The sequence below is a fragment of the Alternaria novae-zelandiae genome (genome assembly GCF_023758075.1).
Source record: "Alternaria novae-zelandiae strain BMP 2774 chromosome Unknown scaffold_9, whole genome shotgun sequence".
Classification (NCBI taxonomy): domain Eukaryota; kingdom Fungi; phylum Ascomycota; class Dothideomycetes; order Pleosporales; family Pleosporaceae; genus Alternaria; species Alternaria novae-zelandiae.
The window spans coordinates 404,464-419,318 of NW_026056969.1; the positions used below are offsets into that span (position 1 = coordinate 404,464).

The following is a 14,855-nucleotide window of genomic DNA, read 5'->3' on the forward strand; positions in this document are numbered from 1 at the left end:
TAAGGTGTGCTATATATTCTTTATAGTACCTATTCTTATATATAGCCTTGCAGGTAGCTATCTTACAGAGGCTTGCAGTAACTTGCTGCAGGTCTTAATAATTAACGTGTATAGAGCCTTTAACGTTACAGAGCTATTTACCTAGCTAGGCAACGCGACTATTAGACTTAGAGAGCTAGTCTTATAGCTAGGCAACGTACTTAGCTAACTTGTTAAGGTCGCCTTTAAAGCCTTTGCGCTTATTCTAGGCATTATAGACTCTAGAGAGCAGAGTTTTTACCTAATTACTAAGGTAGTTAGAGCGCGCGCGCTTATTACTAATATCTATCTATATAGAGCGTAGTTGTTCTATAACGTTAGTAAGAATTAAGAGCAGGTTAAGGTTAACACCTATGCCCTCTAGGTTGTCTAGCTTAAGAACCTTATCTTAGCGGGAAGGCTTACTGTCTGCGTCTGTTTTCTATAGTTTAAATGTTGTAGCGTTGTCTTTCTAGAGAATAACAAAGAACTTAGAAGGTTGTCGCTTAAAGTACAGACGCTTAGAGAGTGTAGCAATAGGTAAGGCGTCTGCAGCAGGCAAGGTATCGCGAGAGCCTAACTTGCGCTGTAGGCTATTCTAGGCACCTTCTATGTCTAAGTTATTGTTAATAGCAGTAGCTATCTATAACAGGCAGCGCTGCGCACTTATAGACAGGTATTAAATAGAGTCTTAGTTGCTAATAGAGACTTTAGAGTCGCTAAAGGTAACAGACTTCTTGCTCTAGTAGGTAGTAATAGTAGTAGAGAACTCGCGCTTATTATTAGAGTTAGAGAGCTTATTAGAGATAGTGTTAATAAACTAGAAGCTGTTAGCGTCGCTACTATTGTTAAGGTTAAGAGGGACTTTGTCGCTGTATAACACAAAGTAACTAGGCACTTGCATGTTATAGTCTAGGTCTTAGTCTTAGCAGAGGTTCTAGGTACCTAGTAACTATAGTAGACTGCTGCTAGAAGTGCAGAGAGTAGAGAGCAATAGAAACTAAGAGTGAGCCTAAGGCTAGAATTGCGACAGCTGTAAAGGCTGTAACAGCGCTGTCGCAAACAAGAACACTCCGCCTATAGTGTAGAAGAAGTGTTCTAACGCCTAGAATTCTAGAATAAATTCTTTAGCAGAGCTAATCTTAGCGCGATTTATAGTAGTAGTAGTATTGCGCTAGTAATAGAGGATAGAAGGTACAGCGTATAGGTTAGCAGTAGGCTTAGGCGCGATAGCGCCTTTAGAGGTCTTAGGTGTATTGTGTTAGTAGACAATCTCTATAGTGTTCTTGTAGACCTTAGAATATAGAGTACTAGAGCGCTTAATAGAGTTGTCTATAGTAGTCGCTAGAGCTACTCTTGTAAGTCGCGCTAGTGTGTAGGTATACAATTAACTGCAATAACGTGTAAGAGTCTTACACACGTTAATAATAGAGGTATATAGAATAACAATATTATTATAGTAGAGAGCTTTAGGGAGAAGCTGTTAGAGGTAAATATACATAGTGGGGGCGTTAGGCCGACGTCGGCCCAGCGGGGCGCAAGGCCTAGAACTGTTACAACAGAAGCAGAGCTGTATAGAGCTATGTAGGGCTGTGTAGAGCAGCAACAGATTTGTTTAGTGCGCAAGGCTGCGCCCGCGTCTGCTGCTGCAGCGCTTATTCTTCTTTAAAGGCAATAACGTCGCGCACACACTTATAGAAGCTAGAGATAAAATATATATTCTGTCTAGACTTGTATTAGACAACAGGCACTTTGTACCCCGATCTTAGGCGATCAGTGCAGGGCGAAGCGAGTTCGATGCCTTCGCGCCCAAGACAGCACGGCGGCGTGCGCTCGCTGCTGCTACATGGGCGCGCAATGCGTAACAGGCGCTGCCGGTCATCCGGGAAGACCGCCCAAGCAGCGTCACGCCGTTGCCTCGCCCCGAGCCCATCGCGCGTCGAAGTCACAGGACGCGAACCACGACAACGCCCATACAGCCGGGATGTCGAAGCAGCCCGCGCCTACAAAAGCATACGATCCCGCCGAGCACCTCCCTTCGCAAAGAGACCCTGCCGCTCATGAGCCATTACCAGATTTCTGGGGTGCGACGGGCGATATTTCCGCCTTCTTCGACTCCTATCCATCTTCAATGGATCAAAGTCCCGCGTCGGGTGAGGACAGCGTCTACCTAGCAGATCAGCTTGGCGCTCCATCACAACTCCAGGGACTCCCAGGTGCAGACGACGAATTCGACATCTTGCTCCACATGGGCGCGACCTCTAACACCGCTCTCGATATGAATATCGACCCGCTCCTCAATTTTGGGGAGGAGATTATGCCGCCAACACCACTACCACAGATTTCCAGTCCGGCAAGCTCTCTAGTAATGTTCCGTGAGGAAATAGACCACCGCATTACGACTATTGACGCATACTATTCAAACGCCGCTAAAGTCCAACAGCGTTGCAAAGATGATGCCGTGGGGGGAGATGTCGAAAATCCAGCAGCTCTACTTCTGACATGCACCAAAGAGTTCACCGGGATAATTCAAAGCCTGACACCGACTGTTCAATTGTACACGCAGACCGAGGATACACTCAACACGGAAACTCTGCTTCTGGTCCTGTCAAGTTACCTTGCGTTGATGAGGCTCTTCGACTCACTTTTCCAGCGCATACACAAATACCTCTGCCACGTGTCGCCGGAATCGTATAGATCCATCAAAGTCAAATCAGTACTCCGCATTGGTGGTGTCTCCGCACTTCAAGACATGCCCCTCAAGGCGTATGCCACAGGCATCTTGGACGCTATTCAGTGCCAGGTGCAGACACTAGAGTGTCGCATGGGCATTCCAGCCGAGTACTGCCTCTCGGGCGAGGCAGCCTTCTCATCTAGTGCGGGCGCCTCGGGAATATTTTCCAGTCCATCCCGACTCCGATTGTTTTGGGCCGTTATGGCACAGGAGGATGTCAAATCACTGCATGGTAGCAAGTCGTACGTAGAGTCGATCCGAGCTAGTATCAAGGAGTCAATGTCATTCCTTGATGACTAGAACGAGTCGTAATGGCCTATGGCCACTTTTACTTGCGTCTAATTTTCATACAGAGGATACACTAGCTTCTGCGCTGAGACTTCCTTTCGCTGCAAGACTCCCAGTCCATCAATAACCTTTGCTAATCCGCCCGGATTGATCTGCATAGGATGTGGTTTCAATCTTTTGGACTCAAGCAACGCGGCGAAGCGCTTGATCCACCCATGAAGCCAGTCATGCAGTTCGGGGTTTGCCTTGCGATAGTACCCTCCTGGCAACTCCAACTCCAATCCGGCCACCTCCAAGCCCATGACCCAAGATGGCTTGACGGCCTTCCTCATTGTGGCCATGAGATCATCCGGTAAGAGCTCAAATCCAATGTATCTACCACCACCACGTCCGATGGCTGCGTAGCACTGGCGGATAGACCTCGCTTCGGTAATGATGTCTAGTGCATATTCCAAGGAGTTCTTAGTGTAGGCTCGTATATCTTCTCCACATGTCGGCGAGTGGTAGTCAAACGCCTTCTCGGCTCCGTACTCTTCGACTAGTTTGAAGTTCTTAGGAGAGCAGGTTGTGATGACTCGATAGCCCGACCTACGAACACGTTAGATCAATCATCACACGCTCACGACACTTCGCAGTGAAAGGGAAACCATGGGTCACTCACATCTTCAACAGCTGCATGGCAAAGGTTCCACTGGCAGTGGAACCACCATAGACCAGAACGAATTTGGGGTCTTTCGTCGGTTCTTCGGGCGTTCCAGACAGCTTCATTTCCCACCAAAGCGCCATTCCCACGCTGCTGGCCACAGCACACCCTATCGAAGCCGCCTGCTCCCAAGAGAAGTGGTCGGGAACACGCCACAGGTTGTCAGGCTTCTCCGCGATGTAGTCAGTGAAGGCACCCGACCAGGGTCGTCGAGCCTGGGAGGCCATCTGAGCGCCAGCAACACGGTCGCCAATTGTCAGACCGCCAGGGGTACTGGCAACAGTGTCGCCAACGCGCACGACTGTACCTGAGAAGTCGCAGCCGTCGACCGTGTTGGGACAATGTATTCGTGCTGGCATCTTGTAGTCGCTACAGGGGTAGACGTACGAAGTCAGTATATGTCTTAAAATGCATTGCACAAAGCGATGACTTACCAGTGGTTAACCGCCACTGCGCTCACCTTGATGAGAACATGGTCAGGTGACATGGTTGGCATGGGCAGGTCAGTGCGGAGGTCAAAGGCTCCGGGTGTCGTGGCTGACTGCACGACAGCTTGCCGCAATGGGGGGAGCGCTGGGAGAATTGATGTTGCCATTGTCTGGTACTCTGTAGAGAAGTGCAGTCCCAGTATGCCGGGTCACTTGGATTCATGGCGTCCCCAAGATGCAGCTCACTGCTTTTCACTCTGATAGTAAGCTTACTACATCTCTCTCAGCCCAGGCGGGAGATACTCTAGAGTGGTAGCTATTGGTGCTCTTCGGGAGTTCGGAAGTTGAATGAGCAGGGTCGGGACTTTCCAGAGCTAGCGAAGTACATACCAAGAGTTTTCGGGACTTTTTGTAGTGGTTGTGAGAAAGAGAAACACCTTGAATTCATGCTTGACCCGTATAATGAAGGTAATACGCGAGCGAAGTCCGTTGTTCCAGCCGACTTACCGCAGTAATCAGGGACTAGCTCAGCTCTGGTGTCATGTCGAAAATGTTCACGACCCTCGTCCTTGCGTCGTTCTTCTCACTTTTCACCGCCGCAAACCTGCATCAGTTACCTTTAGGTTCCTCGGAATTTCCCGTTGATGACGACCTGAACCCAAAATGGGACGACGAATCCTGTACCGTCAGTAGGAGCACAGCTTTCGAAGTGCTCGACGGCCCCAACAGCTTTTCCTCATCTCCATCCGATCCCATCAACTCGATCAAAATCAGCCCACTCATCAATAAGACCAACTGGGAGCAATGGGAGTTCGATGGCATGTCCCACACGGGCGTTTCCCTGTTGGCGATAATGTTCTCACGGGACTATTCGATGCACTACTTCGGCAGAGGCAACCTGCGAGTGGACTTTTTCGCCAACACTGGAGACGGCAAGCACCACAAGATGCTTGAGTACCTCGAAGAATCTACCATACTGGACTGTCCTGGCTATACCTACGGTATCTGGAATAGTACGGGTAAATTGTACTCATTCTATACCACCAAGGACCTCAAGTATAGCAAGCTCGTGTTCGATTCGCCAGGCATACGCGGCACATACAAGCTATCAGCCACCACGCCACCCGTTCACGCAGACGGCTCGACACCAGGTGCAGAGGGCGAGAATGCAGCAGACGCCGCGCTACTTTCACCCGACCTCTACTACAGCCAGCCTGTCGCTGGTGGCGAGGTGGTCATGGACAGTGTTCTGGGTTCGGGCCAAAAGCTATCCTTCAGCGGCAGAGGCGGCTCAACCCGTCTCTGGGCCAAAGACGGCTGGCTTCCGTTAACGGAGAGCTGGGTAGCTTTACGTCTCTGGGCAGGGCCCTACACCATCGCCTACTGGCACGTGGTATCACGCGTGGGCGAAGACCTGGGCAAGAAGTTTACTTCTGCTGTTCTCTTCTATAATGATGAGCTTCTAGTAGGTACGCGCGTTGGAGATGTCTCCGAGACCGAGGACTACTTCTTAGACACGTATAACAGCGGTGGTGAATGTGGAGGATCGTATCACGATAACAATACCGGTGGTATCTTTGAGTTTGTGTCGCCGGCTCAAGGCAAGAAGTGGCGGTTCGAGACCCAGCACATGCTGATGTGGTTTGAGCTGGGTATCGGTGAAGGCCTTGGTATGAGTGACTTTGCGGACCGTGTTGTTGGCGGCGAGGTTGGTGGGCCGCAATATGAAGGGCGTGGATTGACCGAGCAGGCTAAGTTTCCGCTATACATTCCTCAGTGGGTCGTTTGGCTCTTGTATGGCGTGGGATTCTTGGGGACTAAGAAGGACTATGCTGTTGACTTTGTCAGGGCTTGGTCGCCGTGGTGAGGGAGCTGGGACATACCTAGGTATGATGACTGGTAATGAATGAAGTATTGCAGTAGGCTGGGAGAACTTGATCGTGCGATGCTAGATACGGTGGCTGGGTATATACCGTATGCAGTTTAGTAGTACTTCAATAAACTTTGCTGTCCCCTATTTCAACATCTGTCAGAACCGGGCACTAGCGTATCTGGTACGTCATGATGACGTATATCGGCAGCATGGCGGCCTTTCCTGTAGCGACCTTCTACATGATGAGCAGCAGTGGTCTGAAGTGATAAACTCCCGTTTGGAGATCAAAACACCGAGACATTTGGGTCGCGCATTGGTCACATATGGGTCGCGCATTGGTCACATATGGGTCGCATAGTAACAAATAACTCGATCTCAAGAAGTACAGAATAACAGCTTTAAGTATCTAGATACTTGCGAGCCTTTCAATCACCATCATCTCTCCCCTTCCAATCATACCAAGCCGTAACATAAACCGCCTCCCCTCCTTTCTTCAACCCCATTTTCCTCAGCAGCCTTCTCTCCCCATTCAGCATGCCAAACCCCCAAATCTGTTCCATAACCCAGCCCCTAGTCTGATGCACAACAAGGTCAAACAAAAACTCCTCTTCACCCTCTTTTCCCTCCCGCAGAAAATCCTTCGTCAACACCGCATCCAGCGGCTTGCCGTCGTACCCAGTAGCAGTATCAAAGCAGATCATGCGAGTCCGAGCGGAAGACGTGCCGAACAGAGACGACGAGTGAAGTTGTTCTCGTCCGTCCAACCACCGCGTTTCTATCTCTTCGCTCAGACCGGCGATGGCGACGGAGGCAGCTTGCGTGAAGATCACGGTTGGGACGCCGGATTCGTCGACCGAGTGGGCGATTTTCATGGTTAGAGTCGCGAGACTGATGACTTTGCGGATTATCCAGGGGATGCCTTGGAGAACGAAGGCGGAGTCGAACGAGTCGGACAGGGTTTTGTTCTGGGGTTGTTAGTGGATGTTGGACGGTTTGGGCGAGGCGACTTGGAGGGTGTCTGGGTTGACTTACTAGTAACCAGGAACCTGTGAAGTCGTGCATCGTGACCTCTGGAGGCGCAGCCATCTTTGCTTGCGTAAGAACTGATGTAGAGGTAGATGCGTGTGGTGTAAGTTGTAAGGTGCGTGCCTAGGTAGGCAGCTTACGTATCTAGATGGCTCGCTTGATTCGACTGGGTCGGTGAAATGAAGAAACTGGCAATAAGAACCAAAAATGGAGAGATTAGAGGTGATACCGAAAGTTCGTCGGCACGTTTGCCATGTCCACAGCGTGAAGGGACTGGCCGGACATGTAAAGTGCCGGTTGCAAAAGTCCCGAATTCGGCAATGCACGACAGGCAGCACAACGAACTCAATAGTGGCGTGTCAGCACCGAATCGGAACTTGCAAAAAAGATCGAAATCAATCGGGTGTGGAGCTGAGGCACCGAGGCAGTTCGAGGCCCACCAAATCGTTGCGAAAAAAGTACCTGCGGATACTTCGACAGGGCGCTTCAGTTTGTCAAACAGAGAAGCGACCGAATTCATCATCTGCTAGTATCACACAGGTCCACAGTACCAACAGATTGAACCCAAAACAGCGCGCATCAATCTCGCGCAAAACCCACCATGTTCAAATTCTTCAACAACCTCATCCTCGACTTCGAGCTGACCCGTCTCCTCGGCAGCACCTCAGCCGGCGGCTGCGACACAGCCGAGTTCCTAACCGCCACCTCCAAAATCAAGAAGAACGACCCAGAATCCTGGCACGCGGCGTGGAAAGAACAAGGAGAGCGGGCTGAAGCAATCGCAGAGAATGCTGCTAAGAACGGGCTAAACGCCATGGCGAAGAACGGGTACCTGCGCGCGTCGAATTATTTCCGCGCTGCTTCATATCTGTTTCTCAATGATGATGCGAGGGTTGTGCCGTTGTCGGAGAGGTCGGTTGAGGCTTTTGTAAGAGCGACGGCGTTTATGGATGGGGAGGTTAGGTTGGTGGATGTGCCGTATGAGAAGGGTGTCAATATGCCGGCGTACTTGTACCTTCCTCCTCCAGAGGCGAGACTGCCGGGCAAGATACCACTTCTGCTGTACTTCAGCGGTGCTGATTCCACGAAAGAAGAGCTGCATTTCCTGTTCGGTTACTCGGGCCCGCAGCTGGGCTATGCTGTGCTTCTACTAGAGGGCCCAGGACAGGGCTTGCTGTTGAAGAAGTCTGGGGTTCCTCTTCGGCCTGACTTTGAGGTCGTCGCAAACAAGGTGTTGGAGTTCCTTGAGAACTTGGCCCAATCGCAGCCGGAGTTGCAGTTGGATCTGGGTAGGATTGCTGTTGCGGGCGCTGTCACTGGAGGTTACTTTGCTCTGCGCGCAGCCACCGACGCCCGTGTCAAGGCATGCGTGTCCATTGATCCTTTCTTCAGCATGTTCGATCTTGCGATGACACGAGTTCCGCAATCCTTCGTCAGCCTATGGAAGGGCGGTTGGGTCACCAAGGAAATGTTCAACTTGATCGCGAGTCTGCAGAGCTGGTGGAGTTTCCAGATACGGTGGGAGTTGGGCCTAGGTGTGAGTAGCATGGGTGTTGATTCGCCCGGTATGATGCTGCGACGCCTCGAGGACTTCTCTTTGGACACCAAGAAGGATGGAAAGATCCTGAACAGGGTCACGTGTCCTGTGCTTCTTACGGGACCGGGTGGGGGTGCCGAGATGTACTCTTCCGCAGAAAGTGGGGCACTCAAAATTCACAAGCTACTCACCAAGGTGCCGGAAGGAAACAAGGAACTCTGGACCCCGTCGGAGCCGGCAGATGGCGGGTTGTCGGCTAGTATTGGAGCCTGGCCTTTGTTAGCCCAGAGAAGCTTCTTGTTCCTAGACAAGCATCTTGCGATCAACCGGAAGATAGTGTCGGAAAGCAAGTGATCTACTGAACAACGTTGGCGTCTTATGATAGGTGAAGTCCAATGAGTCTTGTTTCTATTGCGTTCCCGTACTCAGTACTCGCATCTACTCCTTCGCTCCGTGCACAAACAGTCTCTTGCCTTGCACTTCCTGGAACTTCTTCTCGCCGGGCTCGCCTGCGCGTCCACCGAAGACCAGCTGACCCCTAAGCTTCCACTCCAGGGGAATGCTCCATTCCTGAGCAGCCTTTTGATCGATGATGGGGTTGTAGTGTTGAAGGTTGGCACCAAGGCCCTCGGCTTCCAAGGCGACCCAGAGAGCGTACTGGTGCATGGCGTTCGTGTGTTCAGACCAGTCGCCAAAGTGATGGGCATAGAGAGCTACGATGGATGTGAGCATGGGCTAGATGAATGATTGAGATTACTTACGGAAGGCCTTGCGGAGACCCTCGACTGGCTCGGGGTCTTCATAACAGAGAATCTGAGGGTATCTTGTTAGATGGTGTCTTATGATACGATACATGCACTTACTGTTCCCTTAGCCGCCTTGAATCCTCCAATCTTCTGTTCAGTCTTGGGGAATTGCTCCTCAGGAGTGAGGGGTTTCAGGACCTAGTCTGTATTAAGTACAACATTTTACACCTCGCGTGGAGTCTTCCGGATAGTACGAACCTCAAGGACAAAGTCCCAGAACTTCTCATGGTCGTTGTTCAGAAGAACGACGAGACGGGTGCTCTGAGAGTTGAAAGATGAAGGGACATGAAGAAGAGCCTTCTCAGCAATATCAGTGATCTGCTTGTCGGAGATGGGCGACTCCTTGTTGAGCTGGTAGTATGTGCGACGCTCAATGACAGCGTCGAAGAAGGACTTCTGGGTAGACATAGTGCGTGATGTAGTTGGAGAGGCTGGATGGATGCGAAGAGCAGATGTTGGAGATGGAGAGAGCAGCGACGATGCGCTTTTGTATCCACCGCCGACCCACGCACGATGCCTAGCGGCGCGGAGGCTATTTCTCACAACCTGCGCCATCGACTCGGATAGGTATAGCGGCGTAGATGTTACAGACGCGTCGTGACTATGGTAGGTCGGCAGTTTCAAAGCAGGCACCACTTGCTGCAATAACAAGGCGAGGAATAGGCCCGTTATCAGACCTGTCAACAGCGAGCGCGGGGCAAAGGTGGGCATGACGTGATCACAACAACGGGACTCCGGAGTTAATGCCAATGCTGAGAAAGCTGCTTGATCATGATAACTTTTTTACTCCTGAAGATCGCCCGTAAAGTGGAATCTGTAGCTAACGGTACGCCGGGTACGGGAGTCCGTGGTACCGGAGGATTTTCAATCGATCAGTCAGCCGCGCTTGGCGATGCGCATCGATTCCGCGCGTGGGGCTTCAGTTAGATCGTGGCCCTCCCTCGTACAAATCGAAGACCTTCTACAACATCTCCTGAACATTCCGCGTCTGGCTAAATCTTTCACAACCAAAATCAAGGTAGGATGACGAGGTTATCTTCTTCATTTTCATAGAGGAGAGGCGAGACACTGGTTGGATAGATCTGCTGTTGCTCAAGTATCTAGGCACAGCACTGCATAGCTATCGATAAACAGCAGCGTGAAGTCTTGCTTCGAACTTCCAAATTGACTTTGATGCATTAATACCGGGTTACTATATTTTCACTAATAAATCTTGCATGTGAGCATGGAACTAGACGTTGTTGAAAATTACGATGCCGTGGTTTTGACGCCGAAGCAAATGCGCAGTGAAGAAAACGCACCTGCTGTGACAGCAACATGCCACGGAGCCCAACTGATGAATCTACCTAGTGCAGAGAGCTCCGAAATTAATTGCAGTTCATGCCTTGGAAAGAACCCGCGGAGAACCATAGCAATTCAATAAACGCCTCACTACAATACTTGGCAGAACGGAGCTAGCAATGCACGCGTTTTAGGGATTCATAATAGTAGCGACAAGTCTTACATGCAGTTCCTGGCACGTGATGGGAAAGGACATGTTTTAACTCCTCGCCATACTCCAAGATACGTCCAGCTCCTCAAGAAGATCCAAGGTAACAAGGGGCGAGGGTAGGCGCAAGGCCAAGGCAATGCGTACTATTGCAACGAAAAGAAGGACCGTTCTCCATACTCCGGTACAATGATAAAACAAGCAAATCGCACAAGGGGGAATCATCGCTGTATGCTGCAAAGAGAGCCACACCCACTGGGCATGATAGCCCTGGACACCCCGCGCCAGTACCCATGCCCGTGCGTTAATGAAGCCAAATACAACCCAAACGACTCAACACCTTGCCATGATTGAAAGGACAGGATATAGTGGCAACAATAAATGAAGACCGAACATGCAAACGCTCCTCGATGAGCACCCTCAACTCCTCAATCATGACTCATAATGGCATAACAAATGTCTGTTGGTGTCTCTAGCGCCCCATCATGTAGGTGGAATAGCTTGAGAAGCCGTTCCCAGCACCACTGGATGCAAGAGGCTGGCGCATAGCACCTGCCATGTCGTTGTGGCCCATGCCAAAACCACCATTAGAGTACATGCCAAAGCCAGAGCTGTTGTTTGAGTGTACTGTGGTGGACAAGCCCGGAGGTACTGACAAGCCAGGCGGTGGGCCGGTAGCCGTGGAAAAGCCAGGCGGGCCTGCGGCACTGCTACCGAACCCCGAAAGAGGCGTAGAAGGAGCAATGGCAGACTGCGGACCCATGACGGAATTCTGGCCACTACGTACGCCCAAGGGATTCTTAGAGAAGCTCAGTCGGATGCCGCCCTTGACGCTGTTGTGGAGCATGTATCCATAGAGCTCGTTCAGAGCCTTGGTAGCGAAGGATGTGTCTTCGAATTCGACAAAACACATGGGTCCATTCTGCTTGGTGCGGAAACAGAGTCGCTTGTACCCACGTTGCTTGGAGAAGACAGCTTTGAGCTCATCTTCTGACGTGTCCATGGGAAGATTGCCCACGTAAAGAGTGTTGCATGGTGGGTTCTGATCAGCGGGGTTCACTGGGGGATAAGTGGGCCGTGCGAAATGCTGCGTATACTGCTGGTAGCCTGTATTGGGTCCGCTGCTCAGTGCGGAGGGAATGCTATGTGGTGACAAGGCAGACAAGGCTGGGCCGGGCGATTGCATGTTGGATCCAGAACGTGGAGAAGCAAAGTTGGATAGAGGCGGGGACGTGGCATTCGTCACGCCGTTTGTGTTTAGAGAAAGAGATCCGAAGCGCTGGATGGGAATGGAAGGGGTATGGGGGTTGGTAGCGCGACGCTGCATGCTCGAGTGCATTGGCGGGCCACCCGTGGCATATCCAATCGACTCATTAAGCAAGCCATCGTCGTCGTCGGCGTCTTCATTGATGACCGACTTGCCCAGATTGCGGCTCGTGAAGGAGGTGTTGACGGGGGATGTCGGCGAGAAAAGGTTGGTGACCGGGAACTCTCCGTTGCCAAGACCTGGGGTCCCGTTGGGTGGGGACATGTTCTCCATGTTTTGGAAGGTGCCGTTGTATCGCGATGACTGCCGGGCGTTGATTGTCGCGCCGGTCATGGCGCTTGTGCCAGACGGTTGTCGCGCCGGCGTGCTGTCGACTGTGTTGCGGCGCGAGCCGATTGCGCCAGGCGATGCGTCCTGCGTCAGCTCGACGACCAGCGTCGCATCGTTGGTTGCATTGCGCTTCCCGTCGAGGAGGTGACGCGCTTCTTTTGCGCCGTCGAGCGTCTGAAAATGCGCAATGGCAGATGCGAAACCCTTGTCGTCGGCATGTCTGGACGGTGGGAGCATCTCGCAGTCGATCAGGTCCTTGGCGAACAGCAGGATGTTGCGCACGGCGTCGCGATCGCTGCTGCTCGGGAGTTTGCGCAACAGGATGGAGTAGCGCGCGTGGTTCGCGGGGCTCTTGTCGAGGGGCCTGCGCTCTCCGACGGCTCCCGGCATGGCGTACATGTGCGGTGCGAAGACGTCGGCCGTCATGGTGTTGTGCGATGCAAAGGGCTTGGGCGGCGACGACGAGGTGGAGCTGCTGTGGGAGCCGTGAGAGCCGTGGGGGAAGGGGCTGTTGGACAGGTTCGAGGGGCTTGTGCTGCTGGGACTCGGCCGGGCGGCCATGGCGGCCTTTGTCTTGACGGCGGTGCGGCGGGTGTGGCTGCGACAAAGGACGCGGCGGCGCAGAAGAATTGCGCGTCGGCGGCGGTCAAGATGGCGACGATGGTGAGGATGGCGGCAGTGATGGTGTTGGCGACGGCGGCAGCGGCAGCGGGTCCTGGGCAGGTGGTGGGTGTCGGGGGCAGTGGGAGGTGCAGGCAGGGCACGGCGGTCGAGGGCGTGAGCGTGGGCGGGCGGCGGGCCTGGGCGATGCGCGCAGCTGTCGAGGCTCTGGCACACTCAAGCGTCAAGCCAATGGGCGGCAGGGCAGGAATCGCAGCCAGCGGGGGATGCAATGCAGCAGAGGCGGAAGGGCGATAGCGGCAGCCTAGCACTTCATCACTCAAGGCAGAGGCAGTGGGCAGGCGCAGGCAATGGGGCGGCTGTGGGAGGGGAGGAGAGGCGGCAGAAGTGCAAGTGAAACCCTCAGGATAGCGTTGACGGGGGCGCGACTGCCCACTTGGTGATGCGCCCAGGGAAGGCGCGTCGGAGCTAATTTGATTACTGTGCGAGTCCTGGATTCGCCCGTCACACAGGTACCCCATCTCGACCACTCGACGACGCGCTGCGCTACACCAGCCTGCTCGATTCCCACGGCGAGACTCGTCGCGTTGGGCTGCTTGCCGTCTTGTTGGCCCTCCGGCTCTTAGCGGCCTCGAGTATAGCCAGGGCTGACTTTAGCCTCTCCCCCATCGTCGTCGCGGCCTGGGCGAGAGAGATCGGCCCCAAGATGCACCGCTTGATCCACGGAACTATCGTTCATCCACGGGCCCCTATCTGCGGGCCAGCAACCAAGGCACGCTGACATTGCACGTCCGGTGTGCTGAGCCCAACCCATCGTCACCCGTCCAAGCTGCTTATCCGTCCCATCGTCTATCAGGCAGACATGCACCATCGGCCTTTTCTGCCAATCACTGTGCCTTGCGCCTAGACTCGGCATGCCGGTGCACACCCCGGGCCAAAAGCAAGTTTCGTCGAGTACAGTCAGTCTGTCCTCTTCAACGCCCTCCATGGCACATGCTCAGCGCCGCTGCCCAAGGGTCTGAAGAAACCCATCTTGTGCACCTGTGAGAGGGGGGAAGGCGTTCATTCGCCCATTGCTTCGGCCATGTACCATGCTTCTTTACTGCCTTTGTCCAATCATAGGTGTGCTCACCCGTCTTTTTCCTACGCTATCCTTCTGCCCCTCATCCATGGCCCCACGAGACATATCAATGGTTTACGATCGATTGTCATGTAATTCCACACATATTTGTTGAAGTAATCTGTGGCTTCGGTCTAATGGCCGCCGCAAGGCAAGGCAGAAAGAGTGCTTCCAGTATCGCGTGTTGTGGGGAACGTTCCAAGGCCTTGATTAACGTTCGACTAGATTATCGCAGCGATTGGCCTGACTGCCTGGGTCCGCGCAACCTGCAACGTAGGAACAAGCTCCAACTGTGAACGCCGTTAGGAATCCCACCTCTCGGATCGTGGCTAGGATACGCTAAACCTCAGTTGTAGAAATGGTAGTCTCTGAAGCAACAATTCGCATTCGCTTAAAACGGCATGCCTTATAGTAGGTTGAGTAGCCAATCATCACTGCGTAGACGACGCCACTATTGCCATACGTCACCGTCTTGCGGCCGTAAGTCATACATAACGACCACACCGGATCAATCTGCTCAACTCGTTTGGCGTGTTGACACTACCGAAAGCGAGAATACAATACTTGAAACGCTGCATCTTACTGCAGGCATCCAGAAAAGGGTATTATTGCGAT

The 14,855-nt window shown here is 52.6% G+C and overlaps 7 protein-coding genes across 7 annotated transcripts; 3 read left to right on the forward strand and 4 right to left on the reverse strand.

The window, feature by feature from the left end:
• Positions 1 to 1,864: 1,864 nt before the first annotated feature.
• On the forward strand, positions 1,865 to 3,052 carry J4E88_005003 (uncharacterized protein; the record flags this gene model as incomplete). Its single annotated transcript, XM_049398645.1, has 1 exon — positions 1,865 to 3,052. The coding sequence occupies one exon, from the start codon at positions 1,865 to 1,867 to the stop codon at positions 3,050 to 3,052; it is 1,188 nt and encodes a 395-aa protein (XP_049255325.1).
• A 38-nt stretch (positions 3,053 to 3,090) lies between these two features.
• On the reverse strand, positions 3,091 to 4,338 carry J4E88_005004 (uncharacterized protein; the record flags this gene model as incomplete). The annotated part of the gene is made up of 3 exons (XM_049398646.1): positions 3,091 to 3,628; positions 3,702 to 4,112; positions 4,178 to 4,338. 3 exons carry the CDS (start codon positions 4,336 to 4,338, stop codon positions 3,091 to 3,093), a joined length of 1,110 nt encoding a protein of 369 aa, XP_049255326.1.
• Positions 4,339 to 4,712: 374 nt separating this feature from the next.
• Positions 4,713 to 6,038, forward strand: J4E88_005005 (uncharacterized protein; the record flags this gene model as incomplete). The annotated part of the gene is made up of 1 exon (XM_049398647.1): positions 4,713 to 6,038. The coding sequence occupies one exon, from the start codon at positions 4,713 to 4,715 to the stop codon at positions 6,036 to 6,038; it is 1,326 nt and encodes a 441-aa protein (XP_049255327.1).
• A 431-nt stretch (positions 6,039 to 6,469) lies between these two features.
• Positions 6,470 to 7,130, reverse strand: J4E88_005006 (uncharacterized protein; the record flags this gene model as incomplete). Its single annotated transcript, XM_049398648.1, has 2 exons — positions 6,470 to 7,009; positions 7,077 to 7,130. 2 exons carry the CDS (start codon positions 7,128 to 7,130, stop codon positions 6,470 to 6,472), a joined length of 594 nt encoding a protein of 197 aa, XP_049255328.1.
• A 541-nt stretch (positions 7,131 to 7,671) lies between these two features.
• J4E88_005007 (uncharacterized protein) lies at positions 7,672 to 8,961 on the forward strand (the record flags this gene model as incomplete). Its single annotated transcript, XM_049398649.1, has 1 exon — positions 7,672 to 8,961. One exon carries the CDS (start codon positions 7,672 to 7,674, stop codon positions 8,959 to 8,961), a length of 1,290 nt encoding a protein of 429 aa, XP_049255329.1.
• Positions 8,962 to 9,045: 84 nt separating this feature from the next.
• Positions 9,046 to 9,821, reverse strand: J4E88_005008 (uncharacterized protein; the record flags this gene model as incomplete). The annotated part of the gene is made up of 4 exons (XM_049398650.1): positions 9,046 to 9,320; positions 9,369 to 9,420; positions 9,471 to 9,551; positions 9,612 to 9,821. 4 exons carry the CDS (start codon positions 9,819 to 9,821, stop codon positions 9,046 to 9,048), a joined length of 618 nt encoding a protein of 205 aa, XP_049255330.1.
• A 1,553-nt stretch (positions 9,822 to 11,374) lies between these two features.
• J4E88_005009 (uncharacterized protein) lies at positions 11,375 to 13,060 on the reverse strand (the record flags this gene model as incomplete). Its single annotated transcript, XM_049398651.1, has 1 exon — positions 11,375 to 13,060. The coding sequence occupies one exon, from the start codon at positions 13,058 to 13,060 to the stop codon at positions 11,375 to 11,377; it is 1,686 nt and encodes a 561-aa protein (XP_049255331.1).
• Positions 13,061 to 14,855: the final 1,795 nt, after the last annotated feature.